Here is a 15,161-nt window from a genome sequence, read left to right as displayed (position 1 = left end):
CTCTGAACTGTCACAAGTTCAGTTGTACAGTTGAGAAACTTTCGTAGTCTAGAGCCTGTGGCATTTGTTCTGTAGTGAAATATAAATGGTCAGAGCAATCTGCATTTCTTGAACACCACTTCTTTTCTCTCCCTTGCTATGTGAGTGCATTGTAGTTTGTTAAGGTGGGAAATTAGATAGACAACACACAGGAGAACCATCTCATTCCTGACACAACCCAGAAACAGTCAGGGCCAGACACTTCCAGAACATACAATATCAGTGTTGGCTTGAGGAGATCTAGAGACTTCTGCAGCTATGTGGTTGATCTATACTTTCAAGAGCAAACAAAACACAATCATGTATGTGGAAAGTACATATTGGGGTGGGAGGTGTCTGAAATTGATGATAATTTAAGTACCACTTAAGAATCATTGGGAATGGTTGGGTCTTTTCATATTAGCAATAGGTTCTGCAGCAAAGATAACCTAACGTGAGTGTGTTCGGCTGAACGTCACTTGTTTTACAGTAATACACATTTGTAATGTTGGTATTTACATTCATTGACCTATTTCCCACACGGATACTATTACTTCTCTTTTGTACAGTGCAAAATCTGTATGCTAGAGACTCCATGGATTTCAGTGTTCTCTGTGTATATCTATAGCATTTTGTCGTCCTCTAGGATGAAGTGGAAATACCTGGTGGCCCAGATTGGACGAATAGAAAGACCTTTTAAAATCACCCTGCTATATTCAAACTGTGGAGCACAGGAGGCTGGAGTACTGGCAGTGGGCTCCTTGCAGCTCAGGAACTGCTTTCATGGTATGTTGCAATACAGGCAGGTTTGGAATAACCAAATGCATCCTCACCAAAATGGAAGAGTGTGATGAGGGGTAGTCAGATAGGATTTAAATGAAAGCTGAATCTCCTGTGGGATTTCTGGGAGTGCTTAACTGTCAAGGGTCGCATTTGTATGTATATTATGTATATACTTAAATGTAAAAGCATTCCAAAGGCAGGGTTGAAACTCGGAATTATAGATCTAACTTAAGTGATCCTCTCTGCTTTTCAGCTTTGCTTTGCTTGTTCTTTGTATGGGAAAAACAACCCCAGAACAACCAAATCCAGGGCTTATGCTGTATTCAGCAACAAGGATGAAAAAAGTCTTTACCTAGATTATTGCAGCATTTAATATTTTTGTTTCTTAAATAGTCAAGAACAAAAAACTATCCTGTGTCACCAAAGTCTTTTTCATACTTGGACTTTTTCTTCCAAATCTACAAAGGAAACAAACACTGATCTGCATTCCATGGGTCTGTTCGCTACTGCCGGGCTGAGAATTTCTGTCTAAAATAAAAATAACTGGAATGTAACATTTTCTCCAAAGTACTGAGTGCTCATCTCAGACCTCAGTTTTACCTGGAGCTTACAGTTTTGTTGTGAATGTTATGCAAATGATCCTCAATAGCTGTGCAGAACCTTGCTGATGTCATTTAGGCTTCTTGGAAGTGTGAGAGTCTGCTGGCACAGGCAGCCTTTAGGTTGGAGACATAATCATCTTCACTTCCTGGATTTCATTCATTAATATGGTGTTATTGCCTCTGTTTTGGAGACTCTGTAGAAACAGCTTGGAATGTAATATAAAAAGAAAACACTGTTTTCACAGAGCTGTTTCATAATATATTGTCAGACTGGTTTTGATCATATTAGAGATTTAATTGTATTGCAACCATTAATCTTTTCATTTAAATAATGCTCTATTTTTAATATATTTTTCGACAGTCCTGTAGTTTTGAAGGGATGCATACAGCCTGAAGTGCTGTGCTCTCAGTCTCTAAATAATGATGCATATATCTATCACAACACAGTGTCAAGAAAAAATACTATTTCAGACTGTGTACCTGGATGGCCGCAGAAGTGTTCTTTTCTCTTTCTTCTGCAATTGGTTCCTTAACTTCTGCATTTTTTCCAGAGTAGTAATAATCCCAGTGAATTTGGTGTGCAGAGCTCTGATAAAGGGCAGCAGGTCCAGAGGAGAACTATGCAAACCTGCCAGTCCATAACAGACCTGTGCACAGACGCATCCACACAACAGGCTGGCTGCATTAAGTCACGCTTTTGGGAAGTATCAGACTTAAAAATTGTGTTCAGCCTGGTTGATGGGTACCTGTGCAGTCAGTCAAGTGCTTCCAGAGTATAGCTGACCAGACTAGCTAGGGTGCATGAATAAAGTTCCTGCACAGTAAGCGAACTTGCTGGCAAAGCAGCTATCTTCACAGGCTGGATGCCACAGCTGGAAGCCAGCACAGGAGTGCTCATGAAATGTGTTAAATTAGTTACACTTGAGTCTCAATAGGGCATAGCAACGTGTCTGCCAGAGCTGGAGCTGAGTATCTCTGCCTCCTGCCGCAGCGTCATGCAGCATGCCACAGCTGCCTGGCAGGTGCACAGTCATGTGTGCAGAACTGAGGAGCACACCGTGGTAGAAAACTGCAAGATCCTTCATTTAAAAAAAAAAAAAGAAAAAAAAGTTGTTATCTAAAGATAGCACAAACACAACTGAAGCAGCACATGAGAAAGAAAGGACCAATAAATTTGGTTCCCATGAGAGCTCAAGTGATCTGCAGGAATGTCATTCTGGATAGAAACCTACATAAAAAAGCAGAGATGAGTGTAATTTATCATCCAAAGGACAGTTTCTGAGGTCCTACATGAGAAGGCTGATATTCATGAAGGGTCATATACATTCTGTCAACTCATCTCATCTCTGGTCTTCTTTCTCTTTTATTTTCTCCAATTAGATAAAGAAAATCAAGATCTTTTTATATATGACAAAGGCTCCACCTTCCCCTGCCTTCATGGAGGCTGTGTCAGCCACCTACAGATCTGTGAATTCATCAGTGACTGCCCCACCAAAGAACAGGAAGGAGAGAGATGTGGTGAGTATGTGGCATGGCACTTCATGGGAACCTTCATCCCAAGAGAAGAAATAATTTAGAGTGAAAAATAAATTGATTTTATCTCTAGATTAATTCAGTATTTTAGCTCCTGAATTAATTTGGCCCACTTACATTAATTGGATACCCATATTCTCTTTGAGATCACCCTAAATGGAATAAAATGGATTATATTTTTTTGATTGGTTTGAGTTTTTAAATATTGCAGGAAGGAGCTCAATGACCTGCCTTTCATAGTTATTGCTACTTCAGTGAAAGGCAAAACCTTATTTAGATGTCTGCAGCTGGGTGAGCATTTCCTTTTGGACCCAAGATCTAAACCTTCCCTTCTGTGGAAGGTGCTGATCATCTTTCCAGTGTCAGCCACCAACAATGTCGTAAATCTATTCTTCCAGGATCCCAGTTCAAAGTCCTTGCACATCAGGACAGAGAAATCCCCTGACAGTATATGTAGCTCTGAGAAGCATAATTTAGCTTTGTTGCAAGTACAGTAGCAGAGATCTAAAATAATCTGTTGATTTGCCTTCCTTTGAGTGGACAGAGAAAACTGTGATGCCTGCAATGCCATATACAGCAAGGCTTTTACAAACACATGGCAGTGCCTTATCATTCCTTAGATTATGGGAGCTACAGTTTTGCACAGTACCTAGACTAGAAAGCATGGTAAAGTCGCAAATATTTCCAGAAGCAAAGTGTTGGCTTTCTGATGGTGACTCTGGAAATAAACAAATGAGATGTATTTTGACATTGAGAAACTGTGTAGCATAGGTTGGGTAGCTTGTAGCGTAGGTTGGGTAGCTTGGACAACCGCAATGAGTTTTCTCTTTTTTTTGTTTGTGTTCTTCCATAACCAAGTTTCTCCTATTTTCCTATTTTTTCTTATTCTCAATTGTAGACGGTCTCCCAGAGGGCTCACACTGCTCTTTTGAAGAGGGTCCATGTGGCTGGACACTGAATGAAACTACAGGATCTCCTTGGTCTATTCAGGGCTTTTCTGAAATGATTCAAGATGACTCATTGGTAGGGTCTACCTTGCAAGCCACTGGTGGTAAGTTCCTCATAGTTCTCTCTCACACTCTCTGTGTCTACATGTACACAATAGCCTTGAACTTAAGTTCTTTTAGTTAGTTTAAAAATTTTGGCACCATTGCCAAATGAACTTTAGCATCAGTATTATCTATAACAACTTTAAATATACCTAAAATTAGCTTTTGAACTTGGTTCAAAACTTATATTAAACAAGTTCCGCAACAAAGTTAACACAACTGTGAGAGACTAGGATTCTCCTCCACCTTAAAAAATTATCTAAGGAATTTTCTTCTCTCTACGTAACTTCTTCCTACCTTCTTATTCTTATGAGCTATGCAACTGCAGAGTACTTCAGCAGCAGTATGATAGCTGTTGCATCACAAAATAAAAATCACCCAACAGAACTAGGCAGCTTGTGAAAACAAATCTTTTGAAGACCCTTGCCAGACTCCACCACTGGATTAGGAAGAACATCACATGTGAGCATATCCCAAGTGATCATACACATTCAGTGCCATAAAATACCACAGTAAAAAAAGAGTCAAAGCATTCCCAGAACTGCAGAACCGTCAGCTTGGTAATTAAGAAGGAGGGAAGCCAGACTCTCACATATTCAGGATGAAAGTCAGAAGCACTAACGCACATGAGTCTTGTCTCACAGTTCCCAGTCAAAATGAAAGGTGCCCATATGAGTGTCCTGTTTGTCTCTTGAGAACAAAGACTGCAAACAAGCTTTTCCAGCCCAGTGTTTGTCTCAGCAAGAGTCATTGATGCTAATAGTATAGGAATTTGGGCTGTAGATTAATGTGAGCCCCTGTATGGGAAGAACTTGAGTGGTATCTGAGGTTTTTCAGCCATGCTTACGCTTACACCTACATTTACCTGCGCTTATGTACCTACATTAACAATAATGATGTTAAATTATTTCAAGAGATTACACAAGAAAGCAAAAGATTATTTTGTCTTCTCTGATTCTCTTTTATGTACACAGGACATTTCCTCTACCTGCGAGCGGACAGCACTCAGACGAGTGGTATGGCTAAGGCTTACAGTACCAGCTTGCCTGCCACTATTGCCACTGAAGGCTACCAGGTATAGCACTCTGTTTTAGCACCTCTGTGGAGTAAATCATCAGGCTGTAAGCACTATTTGCACAATAACCCATTATCCTGTCCCTCTGCACACTCTGCAAAACTCTGGAAAGCAGAAGACTTGGATATACTGCCTAGCTAGCTACTAGTTGAGAACTGGAAAGGAGATGTAAAGTGCATCCCCTGTAAGTGAAGAAAGGAGTCCCGAATCAGTTACTCACTATGGAAAACTCCCCAGCCTACCTGTACCAACTATTCCTCTGAAAGGTAGCCAGCAGCTGGAAATGTGTGGGCTAGCCTTGATTTATAGCAAAGGGAACTGGTTGGCAGGGCTGTTGAGCCGTTCGCTGTACCTGCTGCTGAGACTTCTCTTCATAAATTCTGCAATACTTTTGTAGGAGTTAGCAAACTTGACAGTTTCATTGAGGACAGGAGTGTGAAGTTAGAAGGCATTAGATTTTCCAGAAATAGACGAAGGTAATAAACTTCTGTTCATATTCTTCAGGAATTTCAAAACATAAGGGCAACCTGGCCTGGATAAAATCACATAAGTTGTCTTGAGCCCAAATCTTTAAAAAGAGATTTGGGCAGCTCTGAGATGTTGGAATTAAAACTATTAAATATTATTATAGTTATAACACTTAGGAAAATTAAGCTGCAAGTTTGAGCTGGAGTCTTGCTAGGGAAAAAGAGAAAGCTTTGATGCCTCCTAATTAGAGCTGGGAAAAAGGTGCCAGAAATGTAGCTTCAGCATTTATATTTATTTATAAATCCAGGTCATGTCTTCTGGCTAATTCCAATAAAATAAATTATGCTTGGAGATAGCTTTACAAAATGAGGAGAGGAGAAGCATTAGCTGTTGGTTATTGTGTGGAGGTCACAGGAGATTTGGATCCATTCTCTCCTCCACTGGCAAGGATTTGAACCCACATTTCAGGAGCAAGGAACTTCCTGTGGTTGTGCTTTGCAGCACACGTGTGTGCTCCTTTTCTTGCCCGTACCAGAGCTCTCTGTAATATAAAGAACAGCTGAGCATTCAAAGCAATAGAAGAAATGACAGTTTTCTCTTGCTTTGTGGCAAACTGGTGGTTGCTCAAAAAAGAGAGGAATGAGTCCTGCTTCAAAATATTCTGTAGCCTGGTGATCAGGTTGTTCACTTGTCATATGGGTGCTACAGCAGAGATGGTGCCTATGATTTGGAGCGAGTATATCTACTGAGGTTTCCTGCCTTTAGGGAAATACCCCCCATTTCAGGGGTATTTGGGGCAGGACAGCTCTCCCCTCAGAGAAGGTGATAACAAGGAAACCAGTGCTCTCACTCCCAGGTGGTGTCTAAGGCCGTGGGTATTGTTGTCAGTGGCTAAAGAACAGCTATCCAACAGGAGTGTCAGCAGGGTCTTCCCTACTGAGAAATTAAGAAAATTCTATGATAGGAATGCTGTCAAGCTATACACAATCAATGAGGGGGGGCTTAGTGATCTCTGTGATTAAACAGTTCGACCCAGGATCAGAGGTTTGGTGTCTCAAATCTCCAGGGAGAGGAGAAGTGACTACTTTTCCTTTTTTGTCACAAGTTACCATTCTTTCCCTCTTCTTCCTTTATTACAGATCCAGTTCTCAGTGCATGTATTTGGCAGCTACAATGGTACTGTCTCGTTCTCTGTCAAGGAAGAAATAAAGGGAGCTCCAGTCATTTTGCCAATGTGGGAAAGGGCAGGGAGCTGGAGTGACCACTGGTTTCTCATCACCTTACCAATGCCAGTGCTTCAGAACCGGTAAGAGCTCCACTGTCAGGACCCAGGGTTATCCCTATAGATTTAGTAAATTGTTACTGTCTTTATTGTGAAGTGTCACTTTTTTCTTGTCTTCTTTGAGGGCCATTTCAAGTGACTCTGCTTACTCAGAAAGTATAAGTGCATATCTTTGCGCACACACACAGCTCAGCTCAGCTCAACACAAGCCCACATCATGTGCAGCCTCAAACAGTAGTTAGGTTTTGGGAATAGGAAGCATCTGTTCTAGAAACATTTTACCAGTCTGAGAAAGCCAGTATATTCACAGGGGCAAAGTGGTCCCAATAGGTAAGCAGCTATATTAGCATAGCTGCACTTTGTACTCCCACAGTAAAAAACAGTCATGTCAGTCAAATGGGCAGTAAAACCACAGTTTAGCCAATACCACTGTCTAGTCTACGATCTATATCAGTGCAGCCTAGGCAGCTGGAGATCATTTGTTGACACATCACTGATGCAATAATCTTAGGAAAAGACTGTTGCCCAAATTAGCCTTGCACTGAAGTTTTCAAGGGTTTAGATGGGAAAATACAGTGCAACATTGGTCTCAAATGAAGTTAAATATTGAAGATTCAAAGAATTTCAATGCAATCTAATTTTATTCAGGTATTTCTCCTCCCTCACCCAGTGTCACTTCATCTCAAGCTATGTAGCTGGTGTTGGCAGCTGGTTATTTTGCACAACAGGAACGTGTTTCCAATTTCTCTAATCTGTTCTTTTTCATCTTTCTCAGGAAGGCCTCTTCCACATGAAACTTAAGATAAAAAAAGTCCAAGTCTATACACATACTGAATATTATAAATGGAAATATATCTACCCAATATTGGTAATAAATAATGTCTCAAAACTTCATGGAATAGAAAGTGTGAGGAAATTCCTTTTAGCTTCAAATATTCTTTGCATCTTTGTGAAAAAGGCTAAGATATTTGGGTCTGAAAGTGATAGAGAGAGAAAGGGAGAACATTTTTTTACCCTCTTTCTGGTTTAATTGCATGATCACCTTTACTCTCACTATTATCATGTGTTCATCAAATGCACTTTTGCCATGTATTATTCTTTTAGGGTAGGATTGGTCTGCCTGCTAGCACTGTATTTAATATTCTTCTCTGACACAGTCTGGAACCCTGTGGATTAGCATCTGTTTAGTTATGTATATGTAAAGTATGACCCATGACTTTGTCCAGAACAGGTCTTTTCCTAAGGCACTTTCATGTGGACCTATCCACAGCAGAGACCATGGGGTTCTTCAGGGGGTATTTAAGACCATCAGCCTCCTCTCATATATGGTCCCTTAAGCTTGTTTCCCAAAGCTTCCAATTCCTGTATCAATATTTAGTTCTGATACTAGGCATGGAAGTGTCAGGGATTAAAAAATTTAAAAGACATTTTCTTAAAATTTTAACAGATTCTCATTCACCTGGGAAAAAAAGTTCATCTCTGCCATGTGACTCTCTTCCTCAAAAATTTCACATCCCACTTCCAATACCTGGTAGCACAGAGCACTTAAAAAGTTACCAGCATTTTTGAGCATGGTCAAAACGATGAGCCCCTGCATTATTTCATCCTCAACACTAGAAAAACCTAGAACACTAGAAAAGTCATACCAAATCACCCAAAATAGAAAAGTTCAGCCTAAATTGCTTTAAGGTTAGTGAAGTTGCAAACAATTGTAAACAGAGGTGTATAATGAACATTGTTGTACAATCTTAGTACAGTTTGGTATAAACCTCCATGAATTACTTTTCTGCACATTTATGGGTGCTGTCAGCTTTCTGTGGTAATGCAAACTCTAGCAATGCTGTACTTAGGGAAATTTTTAGTGCTGTCACATTGTTTTTCTGTATCCCGACTCTTCAAGAGTCTCCTGCCCTTCTTGCTAGAGGGCTATATTTTTCCCTGGTGCCTTAAAGGGATGATAGCCAGTAATAAAATGGGTAGGAAGGTGACAGATCACACAGGGAGAAGGAGTAGACAAGAATTGTAGCACAAATAGTTGCTGGAGCAGGTCCTAAACGTAATGGACCACAAGTAGAGAAGCCTTAGCAGAAGGAATGAGGAAGCCATGGAAGTGATATACAGGTAGTTTTTAGCAAGAGCTTCCTCCAATTAATTTATTTCTTAGGAGAGAAGGAAGACTACAAAGTTTGCCAATCAGCCTCCCAGTTGGGCATCTAACTGCTTGGAAAACTGCTTCAGATGATCAGCTGGCAAATTCACTTATTTGATTCATACCACACACATGGAAAAAGGCTACTGTCAGAAGAAAATCAAACAGGCAAAAAACCAGACACCAGGGAGCTGGAGAATGTAATCTACTGGAGTCAGCAAAACGAGCTCAATGAGCAGGAACACTGAAAACCCCTCTGGCTAACACAGCACGGAGTTCAAAAGGCAAATTCCTCCCCTTTTTCTGAAGTTATGAGGAAGGGGAGGCATACAGAGCCCAGAGCTTATGAGATGTCTATTTTCATGCACTGGGGGAGGGGGATCATTCCCCAAGTTCCCATTTGTATTCAGCTGGAGCAGAAATTTACCTTGTAGTGCAGTGCCATGGATACTCTTTTGCTCTGCCTCCATGGACCAGATGCAGCAGATTGATCTGACCAAGGGTATAATGTCATATGAGTGCCTGAAGTAAGGAGTAGGTTGTGGTGCTGTATCTATGCCTGTGGATCCTAGAAGTGTCCTAGTTTGGACTCAAGGTGCTGTGACTCTCTTCCATCAAATGACAGGGGAAATTACTGTTTCAGTTGACTTACATATGAGGTTTGAAAACGCAAAACTACCTCTAAACCTGCTAATGAAGAGGATTGTTTCTGCAGGAAGTGGATCTAACAAAAAATTCCCTCTCTAACCCCACAGCTAAGAGAGTGGTCATTCAGGAAACCCTTGATTGCATTCACTGCACCAACACTTACTCCCAGAGTGCTAAGATCCTGTAGGTGTGGATGCTCTCATTTAAGCACAAGGGGTCATTCTTGAGTTGGGGTAAGAGCAGCTTATCCCTAAAGGTTTTGATGCAGCTATGCAACATTATCCTGACTGTGGATATCAACCAACATTTGGTTGGTGGGTGGAATACACACGCGTATTTTAATGCCACTAATTTAGGACAAGTGTGTTCCCAGGCTGAATGATTACTGTGTTAGGCAGGTCAGTGCTCGATCTCTCATAAATCACCATTGACTTCACCAGTGACAGCAGTAGAGGTCCTCTCCATATGCTTTTAATAAATGGACTGGACATCAGACATCTGTTTATTTCTGAAATTTAATGAAAAACTATTCAGTCCTATCCACTAGAAGGAGATCCTTCAGCCCATTTTCTTTCTTCCTTGTGAATTCAGAATGTAGAATGCACATGGGACATAACAGAGCTCCTAGGTATGTAACTAATACCTGGTCACAGCGGAAAAAGATGAGACAGCCCAGAGAGCTAACACTTCAGGGAGTTATAGCTGAAATTTAAAATGTCCAGACCTTCTGAAATAAACTCATGTCACCTTGTTGAGTTACACTGCCTGAGGATCAGGTCCAAGACCTTTGCATATTCTGTTTAGTTTTTAATCTGTCTCTTTGGGCTGGAAAGAAGGAGATTTTCTTTCTCCTTTCCCTTTTACACATGTCTAATTCCTTGACTGTTTCTGGTAATTTAATATGGATAGTTGTCTGTGTATAACTACTGGTGGGGGACAGTAGCTTGTATTTCTACATGTGTGTGCAGACAGCAGGGGAAGTAGGGCTGCCATTCTTGTTCCTCATTGATTGTGGAATTATATGAATGTTGGTTGGTCCTTACTAATGGTTGACGAGCGTCTAAGACGTACAGCAAGCCCTTTTGGCTACTCAGCAGAGCTTGTCTGGAGGAAACACTGGAAATAGTGATGATCATGTTTCCATGACAAGGAAACATTGTAATTTTAGGGTTGGGTTGGGTTGGATTTAGTTTGGTTTGGATTGCTTTTTTTCCTCTCCTGCACCTTTGTTGGTCTTCCCTAAAATTCATGTCTTATTGGAAAGGTTTGAACTGCAACTCCTGGCTACCTGGGGCTGGAATTCCCAAGCTGACATTGCTATCGACAATATTACATTTGGACTGGACTGCTTCACTGACGGTGAGCCACAAATGTTGCAGAACCTTGTTGAAGAATTTGAGTAGTGTAATCAGCATCCCACAGATCTGTTCTGTTCTGTTCTCCCCACAGAGTGCACATGGATCATTTGTGTTAGTTTAGTCAGCACAATGCCATTTTATCTCAGACCTATTGAAGACTGCAAGTAGAGGCAATTTTACGGTCTATTGGACTCTCCTAGTGCTTTTTTTCTCTAAGCTGGGATATCCTGTATTGTATAGTTGAGACCTGTCCGTGTCTTGGCAAGAAACACTAGACTTATTTCTTAGCCCCTAAGTGGAAGGATTACATCACACTGTTCTTTCACAGTCCCTGCTGACCTATGCACCCTGACAACTGGTAGCTGAAGGGAATTTGTTGAAATCAAAGGGGAAAGTCACCATATTTTAGTGGAGGGAAGGAAGCAAATGAAGGAATAAAGTGACTCTCTGACAATAAAATTTAGATTACTGCAACAAGTTTGTTTTACTCTGTGAGGAGGTGCATTAACTGTCACTGCCAGATATATAACAGCTTTACTTTGCTTCATTACTGTGAACATGACTGACAACCATATATTTCACAGAAAAATGGAGCCATTACTACCCTCTGAAACACATTATCAAGAGTTGGATTTTCTTACCAGATAAGAGGAAAGAAGTTAGATACTTGAACCACATGCCAATAATAGAAATGGCCTTTTCATCCCATGAGAAAAGACATATGCTCTGTTGTAAAGGAACTGGAGGATATGTAACACCTGAATTGTGATTTCTGTTGCAGACAAAATGTAGATTGGTGGTCCTGTGCCACACTTCATGTGTCAGCACACCCAGTGTGTCAGCATTTAGGGTAATAACATGTCCCTGCAGTGGCTAGCTGTAGCCTAACATAACAAATTATATTAAAATTATATTAATTTTAATATTATATTAAAACAGATCTGTGTTAAAAGCTCATCAACAAAAGCCCCTTTTCCTTTCCATCCTTTTCTGATTCAATCTCCTGTTCTCGATCCCTTTGTTCTGTGGGCAGAAACCACTTTTGTATAAAATGCTAAGCATGCATATTTTCATTTGACATTAAGAAGTAAAGCTGTTCCTTAATGGTAATGTCATTTGTTCACTCCAACTCCTTACCTTAACAGCCCTGGCTCCCAAACACTTTGAAACCTCCATGCTCACACTTTGTTTTGAAATCTTGAGGAAACTGAAGGGGGGTGATTCCAGATGCGCTTGTGCCAGCTGATGTGCACCCAGCTGCTGGAGTTCACTGTCTTCCTGAGAGCAGATACAGCCTCCAGTTCACCCACAGACATTTTGCTGGGTCTGGTGTAGGTATGCATCCTTTTGCGAATAGGTGGGGTGTAAATGCCCCCGCAGTGATGTTATCAGAGCTTGTCCGTTAGACTGCCCAAGTGACTCCTTATTTTCGATTGGCATAAATCGTACTGATGTCAAGGAGCAGCTGGTACTTACCCCATCTGAAGGCATGTCCCACAGCTGTGTGAGTCATGCAGAAGAAACACACCACAAAGGAAACATGTTTCTTGGAAGCCTTGCACTTGCCGCTGTTCCTTGAATCCTCTGTGCAAATTGATGTTTTCTCGCCTCTGAAAGCAATCCCTTGCATTTGTCTTCTCATGACTTTAATTCAGTTAGGTTGCAGAGAAGCCCAGTAGCTCTGCTGTGTTTTCAGTAATGAAATTATTTCTCCCTGGCAAAGGCAGGTTTCAGATGTCAGAGACAGAGCCAATTAAAATCCAAGCAGTGAATTCTTTTCATGAGGACAACAGGAGGGATGTATGGCAGGAAGGAAGGAGTTGCTTATTGCTAGGATGTAACTATTATTTTCTCCATCTATTTCAGTCTTGTAGTTCAATTCTCTACAAAATCCAGTGCAGACTAAAAGCAGTGTTTATGTTTGCAAGATGGGAAAGAAGGTGAGGTTTTCCTCACCTCTCAAAATTGAGAGGAAAGTTTCAGTAAGATTTAAGAGGAGAAAACTGGGTAGTGAGGGCAGCTCAAGAGACATCGATAAGGGGAAAAAACTCCAGACCATTCTTTAGATGGCAGCTTCTGGGCATTTACAGATGTTTTCTCTGTGTAAAAGGTGAGATGAAACCACCTTTTGGTTTATACAATCACCCTATGTAAGACAGTGTCACAGACCGCATGGCATGTGTCTGGTTCATTAGATGAGAACTTTAGATGGACAGGTATAAAGACATTTCATTGTTTTAGTTAACTAGTGTTTTCATAGGAAGAGTCTGAATTTTTAGTGTCTAAATATAAAAACATGGACTGATACAGCAAAAAGAGTGCTGATAGTTGCCCTCCTCACTGCCTTTGCTATTACCTTTTCGTTCTCTGAACATTATATTGTTCCAGTTGAGATCACAGGTCTGTGGTCTATCAGACTCTGCTACCCTGGCCTAGAAATTACGTTTCATTCTGTGTGTCATTTACAATTTCTCAGAAGACTGGTTTTTAAATGACAAGACTGTCCAAAGAGAGTTACAGCCTATGTCTAGTTCTTGATTTTAGAGTCCCTGATCCAGCAAAGTCTGATTCTGTTGACCTGCAAGTCTCTTTGCTTGAGGTGAATGGTGGGGACTGGTTCAAGACTCATTACTGCCTCCTTTCACAGATTTAAGAAGTTGTTGACTAGAAATGCAATGGATCAGCCAAAAGGATTGGGAAGGAAGAAGCTGGTACAGCTTCCCCATTCTCTGTCACACTCCAGAACAAACTGGAGAGGTTTCCAGGGATACTACAGCCTGCATTAGTAAGGTGGGATCTCTGAGGAGACCATTCACACCTTGAGGATCCTGTGAGGCATCTTACTCATATTAATCTCAGCCACAAGACCTCTGTTCCATTACAGTCCCATAGACAAAGTAGGAGTGAAGTACTTTATCTCTTTGGCTGCAGAAGATGCCTTGTCTTTCTCCTTTGCACTTTTCTCTGTCCCTTTTCAATGGGGAAATCAACCACATTAGCTAAAACCTGGAGAAAGGAGTTCCATGCTCTTCATATTTTTCTGATATAGATACACCTAATAGAAATTAATTCTTGTTCCATTCACTTACAGTCAACATGTTGGCTGCTAGAAGAGGAAGTGGAAGCTAAAATAGACAGGAGCAGCAGCCCCTGGATCCCAGGACTACACCATGTTTGCAGAAAAAGTCACCTTACAAGTTCATGTCAGACAGTGCATAAAACATCAGCCTTCTAAGAGTTAGCAGCTCGTGTGGACAGGGCAATGCTCAGCCTGTCTTGCAGTTTGTGTGCTGCTGAGCACAGAGGAGACAGAAACTTTCTTCTGGAGAGTGAGGGATTGAGACTGTTTGGAGAAGGAGGAAAGATTGTTTGTTTGGAAATGAGGCTATGCCTTAGGATACTCAGTTGCAATGCTGAAAAAAATTACTGCAGACACACAGATCAACTCCCTGTTTTAGAGAGTCATTCACATTCCTTTACTCTGGCAAACATAACCAGACCTCTTGTACATCGCTAAATATCTGAAACTGTTGTGACCTTTGGGATTCATAATTCAGTGCAGGCCTTGGGAGCATCTTTCCTGGTCCTTCATTGTATTTTTCATTCTGTTTTCCTTCTTATATTCAATTAATTTCATTTGGTTTTGGTTAATTTCATTTCTCACTGGCTTGACAATTTCATCCATTGAAGTTCTCTATCTCAGTATGAACAGAGCGTGTCAGTACAAAGCTTTCTTTTACTTCCATCCATCAATGTGCTTTCGGTCAGACCTGGGGGGAATATTCTCAGGAGTAAAAGCTCAGCAAGGTCGCCACGCTTCAATTAGTTTTTGGCCTTTCTGACACAGCTAACAAAGGTGTTAATTATTGCTATTTAGAGCAGTGGCTTTGTGGCAGAGATAATTGTCCATCTGGAACTGAGTGAGTCTCTTTTGGATAGAGCATCAAACAGCTGTTAATTCTCACAACTGGAACAAATTGAAATATTTGTAATTTTTTCAACTGATCAAAAATGTTCAGTATTAAATTAACTGAGGGTTCATAAAATGGAAGGAAGTCTGTCCTTCTTCTTATTGAGATTTTCCAATCAAAAAATCTGCATTAAAATGGGTAATTTAACTATTCAAAACGGGATGCTTACAGATTATAAGGCAAGGGTTCAGCTATTACTTTTTCCTGTTGTAAGGCAGCACTGGT

At 40.8% G+C, this 15,161-nt stretch overlaps 1 protein-coding gene across 1 annotated transcript in view; it reads left to right on the top strand.

The window, feature by feature from the left end:
- LTK (leukocyte receptor tyrosine kinase) overlaps nucleotides 1–15,161 on the top strand; it is a 95,535-nt gene that overhangs the window by 53,244 nt on the left and 27,130 nt on the right. The window contains exons 6-11 of the mRNA XM_032692171.1: nucleotides 665–804; nucleotides 2,784–2,921; nucleotides 3,835–3,987; nucleotides 4,960–5,060; nucleotides 6,668–6,834; nucleotides 10,872–10,966. Coding sequence (XP_032548062.1) covers nucleotides 665–804; nucleotides 2,784–2,921; nucleotides 3,835–3,987; nucleotides 4,960–5,060; nucleotides 6,668–6,834; nucleotides 10,872–10,966 — 794 coding nt within the window. The remainder of the gene's footprint in view (nucleotides 1–664; nucleotides 805–2,783; nucleotides 2,922–3,834; nucleotides 3,988–4,959; nucleotides 5,061–6,667; nucleotides 6,835–10,871; nucleotides 10,967–15,161) is intronic.

The sequence above is a fragment of the Chiroxiphia lanceolata genome, chromosome 6, assembly GCF_009829145.1.
Source record: "Chiroxiphia lanceolata isolate bChiLan1 chromosome 6, bChiLan1.pri, whole genome shotgun sequence".
NCBI lineage: Eukaryota > Metazoa > Chordata > Aves > Passeriformes > Pipridae > Chiroxiphia > Chiroxiphia lanceolata.
Note: the sequence above shows the minus strand (reverse complement) of the source record. Positions and strands in the feature narration are given on the sequence as shown.